The sequence below is a fragment of the Phoxinus phoxinus genome, assembly GCF_949152265.1.
Source record: "Phoxinus phoxinus genome assembly, chromosome: 2".
NCBI classification, from domain to species: Eukaryota; Metazoa; Chordata; class Actinopteri; order Cypriniformes; family Leuciscidae; genus Phoxinus; species Phoxinus phoxinus.
Window position 1 is genome coordinate 43,330,589 of NC_136877.1, and position 18,470 is coordinate 43,349,058.

The 18,470-nt window shown below is 35.8% G+C and overlaps 1 protein-coding gene across 4 annotated transcripts in view; it reads right to left on the reverse strand.

The window, feature by feature from the left end:
* The window catches only part of LOC306986869 (A-kinase anchoring protein 13), an 80,768-nt gene that overhangs the window by 21,969 nt on the left and 40,329 nt on the right, over window positions 1-18,470 (reverse strand). For 3 of the 4 annotated variants that reach the window (XM_079590615.1, XM_079590614.1, XM_079590613.1), the window contains exons 9-17: window positions 12,712-12,775; window positions 8,954-9,075; window positions 6,547-6,818; window positions 5,503-5,550; window positions 4,795-4,854; window positions 3,442-3,628; window positions 2,026-2,128; window positions 239-281; window positions 37-145 (exon numbers count right to left, since the gene is read on the reverse strand). In XM_079590615.1, the coding sequence (XP_079446741.1) occupies window positions 37-145; window positions 239-281; window positions 2,026-2,128; window positions 3,442-3,628; window positions 4,795-4,854; window positions 5,503-5,550; window positions 6,547-6,818; window positions 8,954-9,075; window positions 12,712-12,775 (1,008 nt within the window). The remainder of the gene's footprint in view (window positions 1-36; window positions 146-238; window positions 282-2,025; window positions 2,129-3,441; window positions 3,629-4,794; window positions 4,855-5,502; window positions 5,551-6,546; window positions 6,819-8,953; window positions 9,076-12,711; window positions 12,776-18,470) is intronic. The other variant, XM_079590616.1, reaches the window with a different exon arrangement.

Consider the following 18,470-nt stretch of genomic DNA (forward strand, 5'->3'; position numbering starts at 1 on the left):
TGGTGAAAAAATGACGAACAAAAAATGTTGACTTACTCTCGCTTTCTTGTACATTTTGTTCTTTAGATAGCTGAATGTCCGGCTCACTTTGGTGGTATTTTTTTCAAAATCTCCTCTTAAAGGTCCAGGTTCCTCCTCTGTAATGCTAAAAAAAAAGCAAGATATACTGTAAAGACATGCATTATATGAGTGTTTCCAGAAATGTCAAAATTAATTGAGATATGTATGGGCATCGTACCTGTATCTCATTGAACTGGAGTTACTGGTGAATGATGTCAGGCCTACAAGTACAATGATGGAGTCAAATTACCATCACAAACAAACAGCATCCATCAACAGAGCCTGATTTACATCCACATGCAAAAGTCTCTGTGTGCAAGAGTACGTGATTCGTCTAGATATTCAACTAGATTAAAATTACTCATTGTGCCATATACATGCTATGGGCAAGATCATTTTAATCAATACTGAGCTTTTGAAGTTATAATGCTGTCATGAAATCATATTTAGTTATTATTGTAAGAAATGTCCATGTATTCGCCACTGAATCTCAAAGAAGTAAAAAAAAAAAAAACATACAGCCATAAATATGAATGTAACCACAGACAAACAGAGTAGTAAAACTGTTCATAACGTGACCTCATCCAAACTAAATGTATGAAAAAAAGAACTCTATATTACAGGGTTATTTTACCTAAAAAATTCAAATAAGTGACCAGCAACTTTCAAACTCCAAAAAGGACATAAGTACCATTAGGGCTGGGCGATATATGTGACCCTGGATCACAAAACCAGTTACAAGTCGCACGGGTATATTTGTGGCAATAGTCAACAATACATTTGGGTCAAAATTATATATTTTTTCTTTTATGCCAAAAATCATTAGGATATTAAGTAAAGATCATGTTCCATGAATATATTTTGTAAATTTCCTACCGTAAATATATAAAAAACATTACTTTTTTTTGAGTGAATGCAGCACAATCGCCAACATAAATGGACAACTTTAAAGGCAATTTTCTCTATGTTTAGATTTTCTGCACCCTCAGATTCCAGATTTTGTATCTCGGTCACTATTTGCACTTTTGCATATTTGCACCATTGCTTCAAAAGGTATTTGATGTGTATTTTTTGTGCTCTTATATTCTGTATTTTATATGTTGTATGTTATATGTATGCACCTTCCTGCCAAAGTAAATTCCTTGTCTGTAAAAGCATTCATGGCGAATAAACCCCCATTCTGATTCTGATTCTGAAATATTGAAAGCTTATTTATTCAGCTTCCATGTGATGTATAAATCTCAATTTTTTTAAAATGTACCCATGTGCCTGGTTTTGTGGTCCAGGATCACATATAGCTAAAAAATATGAATGACGCCATTCAGTATGAATGATCTAGATGCAAAGTACATATACACAATGTTCCCTAATTTTATATCATAAGTAAAGATATCGCAATAATAGAGGGCTCTGCTCTATATTAGGGTCAGGGTTAAAGGTGGCTAGCATATATTGGATCATCTACTGGGAGTCACAGGACCTCATCTAGGGACAAAACACTAAGGGTTACTATGCTGAAGATGGCATTATCCAGCTCCTACTGCAACTTACTTATGGCGTCCTCCTCATCACTAGATGAAGAGGTGACAGTAAAGACAGTTTTAGATTTGTGGAGGATCGGTGATAGGTTGAAGGTAAAAGAGATCCGTCTCTTTCGCCGGATTCTTCCTATCGCTGGGCGGTTGCATTGGGGATTGAAAAGTCAGAGCAAGTACTTATTAAACCAGATGATTTGGGGGCCTGAGAACTGGGTGGAGGACAACTAACACAAACCAGATGAAGAAAACAAACTACATTATACTGGTACCACCTGCACATCGTGCACAACCTCTCAAACAAGGAATTAATAAGAAATATCTGGTATTCTGAAAGCAAAACATGTTTCTAACTCAAAATCCATTTCATAATCAATCTATAGCAGCCAGAAACTGAAAGAAGAGATGGAAATCAAGCAGCTTAACTTACCATCTATGTCCCGTTGGCTGATGGAAAGCATAGAGACTGATTTCATGAGGGGGAGAGTCACAGATTGACCACTGTGTCTGAACTGATGATACTTCCTTGATTGCTGCAATTGCAAACGTAGATGCTCAGTGCTAAAGTTAAGTTCACATAAAGATATTGCACAGCAAGATTCCCTATAGGCTAAATAGCTCAACACGAGAAGCCGTCATGATGAAGAAGTCATCATGTTTGAAAGAAAAGAGGCTTGATTAAGTGGTGGAAATAACAGATGATGGGCACAGAATTGTAACAAAACACAGAGACATTTACAGGTGTAACTATAAAATAATTCACGTTCATTTAAAAAAAAATATTTCACTAGATCTCAGATTAACTGCTTCGTTTTTTTTGTCTTATATATTATATTATACTGTATCAACTTTAAATGCTTCAATTTGTTTTATACAATGTATTATTTTATGTTGTAATTTTATTTTATTAGTCAAATAAATAATTTCTCTCACAAGGGGAATTCATGAGCAATAAATATACATTAAATTCTGATGTTTTAATGCTGTCTTGTCATTACTTGACCATACAAAACACATTGTGGTTGTCCCAAACCATCTATGTAACTGCTTCATTTAAAAAAAAATATTATATTATATTATATATTATATTAAAGAATTAAATATGTTCTGCGTGAGATTTTTTTAATACATTTTTAACACAATTTCTTGGTGAAGACTGATTTTTTTTTAAAGTTACATCAAGCGTCAAATCAAACATAAATAGCACATTAAAATTAAAAGTTGCATGATGTAGTAACCCCTTTTAGGGTGTACGCTGTACAGATCTGGTATAAAGAATGTTTTTGCTCAGGTGGCCAAAATGTCCACCCAGTACAAAAAAAGGTTTGCTCGGAGAGAAATATTTTTTTTGGAGGGAACATTGTTGCACAGTCTTAAACGAAACGAATGAAAGAAAGAAAGAAAAAGAAAGAAAGAAAGATATTGTGTATATACCTTGGTAACTGTAGTCTACGTAACCTTAACCCAAAATACCACATCATTTTCTTTGTGCTATTTTCTATATTTTTCTATATCTAACTTTATTTTATTATATAAAACTATAGTATGAATGGGAGTAGGATATAAATTGTTTAACTTGTGTCAGTGATATTTTTACAATTTAAGAGTATGTTAAGGGAAGTGCGACGGTAGGCCTACTTGTATGCGTCAACCATTTTTGAGAAATAAATTAGCTTGGTTCAAATTCCTACAAATTTGTGTCGCAGCTTCATGACCATGGGAAAATGTGGGTCCCATGGCCAAATCAGTTGGGAAGCACTGGCTATGGCCGCCTCATGTAACCTTTTGAAATAGTTCCTCTATTTTAACCAAAATGTCATGATTTGGGAAAGGCAACTCATCTCACCGGACCACCGGGACTGCTGCAATCTCCCAAATCAGATTCAGGACCTTCTTCTGTGAGAGACATCAGTGAGCCCCTCTCTTCACTTTCTGGCCCCTGCACTCCTCCCTGATCCTTGGATGGGCCTCCGGACTGCGGTATCCAACGTTTGCCATCCTCAATCCCCGCTGTTAGACCCTCCAAACTATAACTTAAAAAAGAACACATGGTTGTCTACATGGTTTCCTTTTCACCCAAAAAGGTGTCCACGTGTGCCTGTGTGTGGTGTACTACTGACCAACCAGATGCAAAATATGCAAAGTGGATGTTCATATTACACTACACCCAACACAGAAGTATACACACTCAAAAAATGATTAGACCTTATTTATTATACAATAATATAACAATTGGAATTAAATTATCATGTATTTCAGTGCATGCAACTACTTAAGTACAACAACAAAAAATTTAGACAATAAAAAAAGTACTTAAAGTGCAGTATTAAAATGTAGCTGGATGGTTTTGGGACTATGCAAAGCTGACTCTTTTGACAGTCTAGTATATGAACACAGTGAATTTCACTAACAGAATGGCTGGTAGTATGAGACACCAGGTCTGATCTTAGAAGCGACGCCATAGACATACAGTACAAGCTCAAAGCAGCACAATGAAAAGCACAACCTGAGGCTACATGAAGTTTTCTGGGATGCTAATATATTATGCGAGCACGCATTTGACATTCAAATCTCAAAACAAATTAAATTGTAGAAAAAAATAAATCAAAACTACACTGTGAGAAGTGAGCAACTACATGAGCAGGACAACTACAGTACAAATCACACTATATATTAGATAAACGAGGGTCTTGTTTTAAAGGTGACTAGAACATTTCCAGACTTTCCATATATGAATTATACAGAGACCTCAAATCAACTTTAAATAGTGAAAATGTCAATTATTTTTAAATGACATGACACGTAAGTGTAGTCAAATTGGTCATATTAAATAATATTTTACATTTTGATGCAACGGTATGAAACAGATTCATAACAAACTTCCTCTTACCTGACATTCGGCCCAGATACAAGAACAACAATATCAGTCATCATGCAACCGCAACAAAAAAAAAATACACAGCAAAATGCAGCAAGAATCTCTGCAGCAACACTTCTAACTTTTAAAAGCTGTCATTTATCCAAGCTGCATCACGGCTGAACGGGGTAGCAAAAAATAAAAATAAGGCCTCACTTTGCTCTCAGACAAACAGGTAATGCAAATGATGATGCAAAAGCTCTTTGTGCAAGTCAAAGGGGATGGCTCTTCGGTTGGATTTAGAGGAAGCTTGCACACAACGCGCTCACACACTCTCTGTACCTGATGAGCTCTCTAATTTCTTCCAGCTCTCGACATGGCTCACTGGGGCACCAGCTCAGACTGGGCAAAAAAATAGGGGGCGCCAGTGGGCACAAACCAGTTAGAGGGGTAGTAGAGTAGACAAACAAGCATTTCTTCAGTAAACTATTGTTTAAGTTGATTATTGTGCTCCACTCTTAGAAGAAAAAGGTTCTATAAAGAAACTTAAAGGGGTTTAGATGATTGGAACCATTTAGGGGTTTCAATCATGGGATGATTTTAGGGATTTAGTTTTTTTTTTTAATCAATTTTTTATTTTGATGAAATTTTATGAATGAAAAAGCATGTAAACACTTTGTCATAAACATAAAACCATGAATGTATTATGCAACCATTTAAAACGTACCTCCTTATAACCTTTTTGGCATAAAGCGTTCTTTAAAAAATAGTCAAGAACCCTAATGTTCTATACAGAACCTCAATGAACCTTTTTTTCTAAGAGTGATATTAGAGTGCAACCGTAGGTTTCCAGAGGAAAACAAATCATATTCATCTTCATCATAAACATTTGTTTTGCAAAACATTTTTTTATACATACCAAAAAATTGTGTTAAATTGCCAAATTCCCAGTACTGTAATTTGCTAGCATAAAAATGTGAAACACTGTTCTATGACGCTCTATAGGGATTTCAGATCTCAAATACTTAGATATAAAAAAAAGCAAGATACCTTCTTCTGTAAATGACAGGTCTGACGTCTCCTGTACTTCGTACAGAACTGGAAATGGAAAGATGATGAGAGGTATGAGATGACATGGAAATATGAAAGTAAGTAACTACTATGACTTAAAATATCTGTATAATAAGAGTCTTGGAAGGGTAAAAATTTAACTAGTAAAGCATGGAATTACTTCTAGAAAAAGAGTGAATGCAAATCAGTGACCAAGGGAAGAGCGGGGTGAGAATGACTAGAGCATGCAAAGGCTTGAGGATGTCACATGATCAAGAAGTGTGAGAGATGTCATTCTCACAGCATGTCTTGTTTTGGCGTGCAGATGTATTAATATTCAGTGTGTTCTGAGTGGGAGCGTATTCAGCGTTTCCAAAGCTAAAAACCCAAATACATTTTGAGCAAATTGATGTCTGTGATTAGATATACATTTTCATCATATTCCTTTGTTATATTACGTTCAACATATACATTAATTAATTATTTTATTCAGCAAGGATGCGTTAAACTGATCAAACGTGACATTAAAGACAAGTATAATGTTATATAATGTTTCTTGAGCAGCATATTAGAATGATTTCTGAAGGATCATGTGACACTGAATACTGGATGCTGAAAATTCAGCTTTGCATCACAGGAATAAAATACATTTAAAAAAATATTAAAATAGAAAGCAGTTATTTTAAATTGTAATGACATTTCACAATATTGCTGTTTTTACTGTATTTTTGATCAAATACATGCAGCCTTGGTGAGCATAAAATACTTATTTATTTTGAAATGTAGTCTGTCTGTCTGCAAATTTTCAGAAAAAATATTCATATTTCATTAGAAAAAAAGAAGCCTATGTTAGGGCCATTAAGATTTCTTGCATTGCAGTATCATCATGACAATTAAGCACACTCCAGTCCATAACTCACATTACATTAATGCAAATAAATCTGGAATTTTTCTTTTCTTTTTATTACTACTGAGAAGCACTTTTTCACAAAGCAGAAAAACACTGGTCCTAAGAGCAAGCTTCACTTCAGAGTAATGACGTACCTGCGCTGGTTCATTTCTTCTTCCCCTTCCTGGTTCTTCCCAGGACCCCAGCTGTGTCTGCGGAAGGGAGAGAGCGAGCGCACGGTGGAGCGGAAGAGAGAGGAGGGGAGCGGCACCTCGGTTAGCCTGTCTTTGGCCTCCTCTTCTTGCCGTACCTCCTCAGAGCTCTCGGCCGAGGAGCTGGGATGCCCCACGCTGGCTGTGTCGTCTGTGGAGGAGCAGGAGACGGACACCTCGCTCGTGCTGTCACCTCCGCCTACTGCCTCCTGACCCTGAGCAAGAAACACCAGTCACACTCAAGTTAACCAACAGACAGATGAAACATTCAGCACAACAAAGTATTGTACTACATACTGTATAAGGATTGGCTATATCTGATCAATTATAAATGGAAAGTGTGCAAAAGAAAAATGGTTCAACTTAAAGAACTCGAAAATAAATGCTGCCAAAAATGCTATTAAAAGTATTTGACCAAGTATATAATAAAAAAATTAATAAAAAAAGTGTATCTCATCGTGATGAGGAAAACAAAATTCTAAGTTTTTATCTTCTGTTTTTGTAGATACAGAGTTTGCAAAGTACCAGTAGCATTGTGTTGATTTTCTTTAAACATTCTATATTGGCCAGGTATATGAGTACATCTATATTAGTATTATTTATATATTATTAACACTCTTTTTAATATTTTTTTTAATTCAGTTTTAGTTTTAATAATTTTAGTACTTTGACTTCAGTAAGTTTCCAAGGCAAATTTTTTTTTAAATTGTTAACGTTTACATCTAATATTTATATTTTTTTCAGCTTTATTGAAATTAACGAAAACTATTTGTAATAGTTTGTTATCAATAACAACACTGATCCTGACCAAAAATAACAAGTTTCACCCCAAACAATGCCCTTATTTGTCATTGGTCGGTCAAACTGAAAGTCCCGCCCCCAAGCTCACGCCATTGGTTGAGCCGGTCAGGATGCTCAAATTATGTTAGGGTTAAATTAACTTTAATTAATTTTAGGCGAACATCCATGGGCTAATTAGAAGAAAGTATTTAAACATCGAACAATAACACACTTCCCTTCATGTCTATTGTTGATTACATTTTAAATTACTATATGAAATGTAATACTTTAGAAATAGACTAAAGACTAAAGTTTGAAAAGCATGCATTGAGAAAAGTGTAATTCTTTCAACATTTAACAGATAGCAATGACATTATCATAGTATTTTGATTTTCTTATTGTTTTTTGAGTTTTTTTCCCTCAAATTTAATCTAATAATGAAACATATCTTATTTGTCTCCTTACACTCCACTGTAAACATGTCTGAACTGTAAACTGTTTGTTTATCTCAGACTTGCATGCATCTCTAAGACTCTCACTCACTCACTCACTCACTCACTCACTCACTCACTCACTCACTCACTCACTCACTCACTCACTCACTCACTCACTCACTCACTCACTCACTCACTCACTCACTCACTCACTCACTCACTCACTCACTCCACTCGGTGTGAGTTTTGATGAGTGTATTGTGCCGAGCACTGGTAGCGTGAGAGACAAGGTGAAGAGGATTTGAGCTTTTAACACACATTGAGGGTTTTGTTGGTGCTCATGGTGGGGGATGAAAGCCCTCTATTCATGTGCCCCTGAAATAGCTTCTATTGAGCATGTGTGCAAGGAAGCAGAGGGGGTGGTTTATAAGCGTGTGTGTATGAGGTTTAAAAGGGTTCTAGAGAACTTATAACCACGTGGAAAAAAAAAAAACTCCGGTGGATTTTAACATTTAGGTGTCCTAAAAAAACAGAACAGAACTGTGGTCACATGATCACCTAAAATGGCCAATTCTGAGATCAAATTATATGTATCATAGCGCAGGTGAAAACTACTACATTAATCATAATTATTTAATCCTATTGAAAGCCATTGTTTTATATTTCATCTAAAAGTGCTCAAATGTTTGAAAATCCCTGTGCTAAGGCATCACTTTTACTATTCCTCATACTTGCATATTTTTTAAAGCTCTTAACCCTCATTAATAAACTTGCATCCAGCATGTTGTGCTACAGACATGAATTAACCCTTGAGCAGACTAACAATTTTGCCAGCTGGATGATAACATTGAAAAAAAATTCGAATTAAATAAATAAATAATAAATTAATGAATAATAAATAAAAAAATACATTATAAAATATACTATACAATTATAAATTTAAAAATGTAAAAATAACTTACTAATTAAATAACTAAACTAACTAAATGTATATGGTAGACAGCCAAGCCATATCTAGAGCCCAATGAGCAACCATCCACAAATGCCCAAGAAACCACTCAGAACAACCACAAAATGTCATATGTGGCAAAAAAAACACTCATATTTTCTTCAGAAAATGTAGTCTTTCCTCTTACCTTTCTGAAGACATTGTCCTCTCCATTGTCAGGACTGAGAAATCCATCTGTATCGCTGCCTGAGTCTCGAAATGTGACCGATTCTGAACTGCAAGTGTGAAACTCTGGATACTGTGAACTCTCTGCAACAAACACGCATTTACACAATGACAGACCGAATTAAAGCTGTGTGCTACAAGTCTCTAAATAAGTGCTCTTACTCAAGCCCAATGTTTAAACAAAGCGTGCGATTTCCCCTTCAGAACAGATCTTTGTACAACAGCACACGTATTCACTACAGCAAAGTCTGACAAACCTGGTGCGGTACTGACAGATGCTTCAAAACTTTATCACAGCGTGGATAAAACCAAATCACGTGGGAGAGGAAACCATCATGACAAACCTCAACAGATTCCATCACCTAGAAAAAAATACCGCCTGTTTCCTTTGCTCTCTCTCGCTTTCACTTTCTACTGGTTTTTTTTAAGTGCAACACATTCTCTATGTACGCTTAGTGTAAGTGAACAGGATCTGGGATCAACACTAGTAGATCTGTCACAAGAGTGTGAGCTTTGTCAGCTGTCTAACTGCCCACAGGTGGCTCCATGTCTTGGGAAGTGAAGGAGGGGTCTCGCTAAAACCACTACAGCTGCCCGTTCTCAATGTGTGTGTGTGTGCTCTTAATGAACCAATGCTGTAGTAAAAGCAAACGTCATTACAAACAACTGAAAACATAAACACAGGCCACGACAGGCCTCTGAGAGGATCGCCAGAATTTAGTATCTATATATAATCAGTTAAGTTTCAGTGACAAAACTATTGTCTGAATGTTTTTGACTTGATTCATTTGAAGGTGGTGTCATTTTTTAGAAGTAAAAACAAAAAACAAAAAAAAAAAACATCACTCCTGTGAATATGTAGTGGCTTATAGCTTTCTTTTTTCCAGTTAGACTCCCCTGACTGGATTGTCTTAAAAACACAACTTAGTTGGAATCACTGCTACAGTATATTGTTATAAATGCAGGAAGCAGATATTTATTGATCACTTCCTTGTTAGCATGAGTTAGGGTCACAGTACAATGCTTTGAAAACCATGCTAAAATAATAGGTTTTATTTTACATTTTATTAAACCCTTACACTGTGTTGAAAACCCTGTAACTGCTTAAAAAAATGACCGGCCTTTTAAAAATTGCTAGTTATTCGCTCATTATTCTATATTATCACCAAATATTGAAGTCAATCTTTTTGTCAACAAATATGACCGGCCTACAAAAAATAGTTTAAAAATCTGTTGTTATTTTCTTTCAATTAGCACAGATTTTGTATTTCTTATTGGAACTGATTGATCGTAGGCCTCATTGATCTGACCTTATGCACCTCAGTTTTTGATCAATCAGTTTCAAAAATAAACTGTTTCAAAATTAAAAAACAGTAAACTATTTCAACGGTTTCAAAAAAATAAACTGTTTAATAAGGTTTCAAAACCTTATTAAAAGACAACAAATAAGTCTTAATTGAAAGAAAACAAGTTGACAAAAAGATTAAATCCAATATTTGGTGATAATATAGCATAACGGGAGATTTATAAGCTATTTTTTTTTGTAGGTTGGTCATTTTTGACCTGGAACACCTTTAGTGTGACTTTGAGCCATTTAGTACAAGATAAAAGCATTTCAAAACAAACTTCATGGTTAACCACACTAGAGTGATAAACAGTGTAAAGGGTTTCCATATTTTGTCGAATATTGACAAAATGATCCACAAATAATGCTTCTTTTCACTGAAAAACTGATGCATAAGCTAAGATCAATAAGGCATACGATCAATCAGTTCCAAAAAGAGATACGAAACCTGTGCTAATTGAAATAAAACAAGTTTACAAAAAGATTGACTCCAATATTTGGTGATAATTTAGCATAATGAGCGATTTACGAGCAATTTTTAAAAGGCCGGTCATTTTTTATTTTTGAAGGAGTTTGAGTTTTCAACACAGTGTAAGGGTTAAATAAAATGTCAAATAAAACCTATTATTTTAGCATGGTTTTCAAAGCATTGTACTGTGATGAAACTGCAAAGCTGTAAAAAGGTGTCATGCTAACAAGGAAGTGATCAATAAATATCAGCTTCCTGCATTTATAACAATAAAGCAGTGATTCCAACTAAGTTGTGTGTTTAAGACAATCCAGTCAGGGGAGTCTAACTGGAAAAAAGAAAGCTATAAGCCACTACATATTCACAACATGACAAACAAATGACACTTTTCATTAAACAGGAGATCTCTCTTTCTAGCACTGCATCATATGTTTGTGGTTTTAATGTATTTGGTTTTTAATATCAGCCACTGCTTGTGTATTGAAGCTGAATACACTGAAGGTACAGGTAAAGATAAAGTCATCATGCTCCTCTATACAAGCACTAGTTGCCATTACTATCTCCTGTTCCATACTTCATTTGAGAACTAACAGAGTTCAATCTCTGTAGACACACTCCAACAACGCAACTTCACATCGCAAAGTTCCCGCCTTCCTGAGAAGCTAGCAAACCATACATATTGTATAGAAGCCTCAAAGGGACAAAAGTCAAAACAACCTGTTCAACTCTTAACGGTCAGAGAGAGGGTGGAAATGTTTTTGCTACAAGAAACTATGACTAACTTTACAGCTTGACTATCCTGCCTAAATAGACAGCGTCCTGACAGTCATGGGCCCTCATAAGTGAGCACACATGCCACATTAAATAGAGCTCATCACATGAAGTGCATGAGCAATGTGACTCACAAATGATTCAAATAGAAAATGATGTTAACGTTGCTAAGCTTACTTCATGAGGATTAAAAAAAGCATAAACATACCGGAACAGTTTAAGATCATAAAATTAGACTGTTTTAAGAGCCAAAACTTTTTAGTACAATATATAAAACTCATTACTGTTCAAAGGTTTTGAATTATTAAGACTCATTTATATCTTATGCGCACCAATGCTGCATTTATTCGATCAAAAATACAACTAGTTAACTATTATTACAATTTAAGTTTCGTTTTATGTTTTAAAATGTAATTAATGTAATTAATTAATTCCTATGATGGTAAATGGAAATCATTCCAATAGGCTGATTTGCTGAAACATTTGCAAAAAGGATTTCTTCTTCTTATTATTATTTTTTTTTAATTCAGCAATGCTGCAATGATTTCCACATTATTAAGCATTAAAAACTGATTTTTAAAATGTATAATAACAACCATTATTAATAACTGAGATTCGATAATAATTTATAATAATTGAGCAGCAAATCAGCATATTAGAATGATTTCTGAAGGATCATGTGACACTGAAGACTGGAATAATGCTGAAAATTCAGCTTTGCATCACAGGAATAAATTATATTATAAAATATATTAAAATAGAAAGCAGTTCTTTTAAATTCTAAACATAAATATTTAAGACTAGGATGTTTTTGCTGTAGTTTTAATCAAATAAATGCAGCCTTGCTGAGCATAAAGACATCTTTCAAAAACAAAAAAAATATATCAAACATGATGGTGTTTATTTAGAGTTCATATTTCTCTGGACTCATTCAATACTGACTTATTTAACCAATTACTGCACTGTAACATTACCTCCAGGGTTAAATATACCTACAGTACAAATTGAAATATGATCATCTGTGTAATTTGTATAATTCCATATGAAGCCATAAGACAAAATAAGACCCTATTAGGTAAATAAAAGCATTGCTTTACATCATCGACAATATGATAGCAGGGATGTGTGATCTTACCTGTGGACAGGCTGTGTCTCTTCTGAGAAACACTGGAACACAGTGTGTCTTTGTCTCTGTGGATCTGGAGACAGAAAGAGGAAGATATGGTTTTAAGCATGTGACTGTCTAACTGGAAAGAATTGCTTGACATACTGAAAAAAAAAAAAAATAATAAACATCAGATGCATGACAATACAACTTGAATTTTTGGGATTTAGTTTTTTTTCTAATTGCTGAAACGGTCAGGGAAAATGAGGCTTGCTAACAAATTCAGTCAACAGGGAAGCAGCAGCTTCGCTCATATACGCTCAGAGACTGCGGCATACATGAAGTTTGAGCTCAGTCTGCGGTTTGTGGAGCGCATAACAGCTGCATCTCACTCATCATAGACCACACACCACCTCACACCAGCCCTGGGGGACAACAGAGGCTTCAGAAAGCAGGATCCAATGCTGAGATGGTCCCCACAAGACAGACATCCAAACAAACTACACCGCTGGTTGGATTCAATCCAATTACATAGAAGAAACAAAGGCTGCAAAGGTAAAACCAGCGTATAAAACAGATTCAGATCAAATATGATAAGCTATGTTCGAGTGTGTTGTGAAATAAAGCGATACGCTAAGAGAAGTTGTGCGCTACAGTGAAATTCAGTCTTAATCCAAAGTTACGTTTAATAAAAAATAAAAAAATTACTAGTCTTGGAAGTATCAAATGTGTTGAAAACTACATCATAGTTTTACATCTTTTGCCCTTAGTTCCCAGCAAAAGCGTGTAAATGTATAAATTGAGCTAAAAGAGAAAATTTAGAAAACATTAGCATGTAGGCTAACTATAGACTGAAAAACTAGCATAATTATATCTAGTTCACAGGTGTGCACTTTTTTGAAAAGCTTCGATTGTGGCTCATTTTTAATTATAGCCGATAAACATACCTGTGTGTGGCAACACATTAGTTGAATTGTACTATATGTTAATACCAAGTGTTAGCCTGGCTCCGCCCTCCTACGTACTTCCGCTCAATTTAAATTTTTCTTCAGTACTACGACTGGGATTGTGGTGTATTCTTGGGTTTTCTCTGGTCATTTTTTTATCGGTCCAATCAGCGAACAGAGGGAGTGGCTGAGAACGATGACGTTGAGGTTGTGGGCTAGTTTGAGTCGTCATACGTCACGACCAAACATTAGCGATTGGTTATGGCAGATCCAGAGTGGCTCTGGGCAGATCCAATAGTTTTAAACTTCAACAGTGACCCGCCTACAAGGAAGTTAACGCTTGTCAATGGAGAGCGGCCAGACTCTCTGTACAAATGAAATGTACGAGAGTCTGGTAGAACCAGGCTAACCAAGTGTGCCTCACAAGTCCTCAAAAGTGAAGCCAGAATGTTTCGATCGCCCCCATGTGGCTGGATGCAGTATAGGTCATAAACCCCGCCCTCTCCATGTAATCTAATGGGATGTGAGACAAACTAAACTACTGGTAATCAAATTACACTTCAAATACATTTCCCAAAGATGGTGTCTGTCATTTTAGGTAGTTTTTATAACGCTGATGTAAGTTCAAGTGTTCGTTTTTAACTAAGTTTGGTTTTAGTTAGTTATTTGATACTATAAAAACGAGAGTGTGACTTTATGATTGACAGCTTGTCTGAGGGAAGTAGTCACTGAGGCACCAATGGACTTTTTTCGGGATTTGAGAAAGGGGATTGGAGCTTCAACTTTAATTCCTACATTTACATAACTGTGTATTTAGCACGACATAATGAGTTGTTGTGCAGTAAACTGTACTAACTGATTCTGAGGGAGAGTGGGCGGGGCTCCAAGATGTCAGCACCATATTTGGACATTGGCTGCTTCACTTCTCTACAATGGAAGAGATTGAAGGTGCGTAGTCTATTTTTTTTACAGACTATGGTTATTCCACCTAGTTGCACAGCAACCACACGCTAGTGAACTACAAGTAGAGGCCGTTTACACAACACTGTTTTACAACTAAAAACTGGAAACTTTTTATGGGTTTTGACCGTTCATTTACAAAACAAGGGCGTTTGGAAACTTTTGAAAGTCGTTTTGACGACTTTGTCATCTGTACACGAAAACACACCAAGTAAGAACTGTTGAGTTTTCAGTATGTCTCTGTTGTGTAGACGTACCCTAAGGCAGAACCATTTATTGCAATTATTATAGTAGTAAATACTATTTATTATACGCTACCAGTCAAAAATTTGGGGTCATTTGGGGTCCGTATTTTTTTAAATATTTTTTATTAATACTTTTATTCAGCAAGGACACATTTAAAAGATGTTACGAAATATTTATTTTTCAATAAAATGCTGTTCTTTCTATTCATTAAACACACATGAAGATAAATATTCAGCTAAAAAAAAAAAATTTTAACATTGAAAAATGTTGAAAGGAATAAATTACATTTTATAAAATGTCAAAAAATAAAAACATTATTTTAAATTGTAATAATATGTGGAAATATTACTGTTTTACAGTATTTTTGATCAAGTAAGCCTGCCCGCCTAGTGCGTATAAGATACTTCTTTTAAAAACATTTAGAAATCTTACCCAAACTTTTGAATGGTAGTGTACATAAACGTAATGATCTTTTATCACATTGCTGATGTCAACATAAAAAAGCACTATAGAATGAGTGCGTTTTGCCATAATTAGTTTGAACTTAGTCACATATATCTTGGAACTAAAAAGCATTAAAGTCATGGAGTATTAGCATTTATTGTGCATATACTGTACTTCCCTTTTCAAAGACCAGTTTCAGTCTGTATTAAGAGGCCCAAACACTGCCATGCCTGATTGCCTGCTATATGTCAGCTTTTGATCCGAGGCACTGAAAGGGTGAATACATAGTCTATTGGAAATGTTTACACAGATCTCATGTTACGGGCAGTACTGGTACTGAACAGCAACCTGTACAAAGCTCCCACAATAGAAAGCCTGTATTAAAGCGACCTGCACAGCTGATGGTTATTCACTCGGCTGGAAAGCACAGTGAGAAGCTCTTTCGCCTTTGTTATAATCCAGCTACAGGGTCACACCGGTGATTCAAGATGGGACAGGGGAGAAAGATGGTCAGCAAAGGATACCAAGAGGGAGGGAATACAGGAAGAAAGAGGACGAACGAGAGAAATGGCTTCTGATTTGACCCAGGAGCAGCTCACATTTCCATCCCGGCCAGGGAATAATTATGTTCACACCCTTTGAGATTGTCAAAGACCAAGTAGCTATGCAGTTTTAAAGCAATTAACAATGCACAACACTCCATTGATGAGCAGGTCCATGCCGGGTCTCTGACTATCGACTGTGTGGCTCTGGGAAGGAGAACACTGCTGTCTGTTGTCCCGAGCACAGACCCTGCCTACAGACAGGCCACAAAGCACAAGCACACACTCTTTGGGTTATTTGTAGCAGTTCCCATCATACTGTGATGGTCTCTCACATCCACTGTCGCTGAAAAACAAATACTCTGATGTTGAAAAGATTATAAATGAATAGAGCTGTATTGTTGAGGGATAGGTGTCTAGTACAATAACAGCGGTAGAGCTATAAATGAGATCTACAGTTGTCAGTATGTGACCTGGTAAATTGAGCAATTGTGTAATTGCAGAGTGTATGAGATGCTTTCATTGGATAAATTAATCCTTTTGGGATTTTATTTTTAAGATTAGCTCACACTAAAATCAGACGTCCAGGGGGGAAAAGACAGCCTGTAGAGAAATTAAATGTGGACTGCGAGATGATGAGACAAAAAAATATGCACAAAACGATTACAGCCATTTATCAAACTAGCATTCATAAGTTTGGGGATGGTAAGATTTTAATGTCTTTGAAAGAAGTCTTTCTTTTCTTTTCGAGTCTAATATGTTTTAAGATGTATTTTATTCCTCTGGTGTTAAAGCAGAGTTTTTAAAATATATTTATTTATTTATTTTTTAACTGACCCCAAACTTTTGAAATGGTGAAAGCTTGAAGTGTTGAAAGCTTTTATACACAATACATGTATACTGATTCAATGTTAAAGTTTGAAATGAGCAAAAAAAAAAAAAAAAAAACTTACTTTTGAGTGAAATACGGCAAAAGTAACCTATCACAATTCATTTGAGATAATAGATAAATATAAAATCCAATGCAATCCAATTTAGTACAATAGCAAAGAATTGTCTCAAATAGCAACTCGGTGAATAGGAAGTAAAGATCTACTCTTACTGCCACAGAGCTATATGCACACAAAAGCACATAGCATTAAAATATATAAGATAAAGAGGGACTTCATTCAACTTGCCATAGTGTACGTTTATTTTACGTAAATTTATTTTATTTTCTTTACTTGGCATTGATGGTTTCATGAAGAACCTTTACTCAGTTCAAAATGCACTTTCTGAAAAATGTGCTTGAACCCATAAATAACAACAAAAGGCAAACATGCAGAGCTATTGTTCAGCAGTTAGCACACATGCTCCTGACACTGAGCTGTGATGCTCATGCAGGCAATGCACGTTTGAGGGAAAAAAAGAGAAAAAGCACATGGTAACATGTAGAAAACTGCATTCTTAACTGCATGTCAACCCCTATATTATACAATGCTCTAAAAACACTGCACATATTTCTGCAGTTTCAAACCACTCTCCATAACACAGGCCCAAACCCTGAAGTCTGTTCAGAGCCAAACATGGCCCAATGTCCCTTTCCAGAACCTGGCACCGCTGCCGTTCTCACTGCATATTTGCGGCGCTAGGAAAGAAACCAAAAAGGCAGTGCCAGCAGACTTCAGCATTCAGAAGTGTACCCAATAAAAACACATCTGTTTTGAAAGTGCACAGACTGTGCGCTGGCTCTCGATGCATGCAGCGGGAACAAAAGCTGTGATACAAAAGCAACTGCTTCGGGGATAAATTTATGGCACGATAAGAACACGTTAATCAGTGAGTGGGACATTTTGAGCCTAATTTTTGTGCCTGACGTTGCTATGTTCCTACAGGACCATTTTTGTTCCCAAGATCGCGGTGTTTAATCTGTGCAAAGCTCCAAAATCTCCAGTTTGAGCTGATTGTAAAGATGGTGATATTTAGTAGCAGTACAGCGCTATGAAGTCACTTGGCCGGCGGCCCGTTTCCATCATTCTCTCCAGGCTAAGAGCCAAAGGAAACCGTTAGGATTTGAGCAGCGGCTCCCAGACTGTCACCAAACTGAGCCGCCCCTTCGACTCGCGCAGTTCTTGACCTCCACATGCATGCGCAAACACACACACACTCATGCGCAAACTCCATTATCAGTCAAAACATTGTATCTGAGCTTTCCCAGAGGCATTGCTCCAACCCAACAGCCATCCAGTCTTTAGGAGTCATTAAGAACGGAAGGCTCTTAAATCCATCGTGTAATCCAATATAAAAATGCATCGTGGTTTCCATGAATATATTAAGCAGCATGACCGTTTTCAACAATGATAATAATAAGAATTGTTTCTTGAGCAGCAAATCAACAAATTAGAATGATTTCTGAAGGATCATGTGACACTGAAGACTGGAGAAATTATGCTGAAAATTCAGCTTCGCATTTTAGGAATAAATTACATTTTTAAATAGAAAACCATTATTTTAAATGGTAATAATATTTCAGAATATTACAATTCTCACTGTATTTTTGATCAAGTAAATGCATCCTTGGTCTTCTTTCAAAAACATAAATAAAATCTTACAGACTCCAAACATTTGAATGGTAGTGTATGAAGTATTTCTGAGTGGGAAAAAACATTAA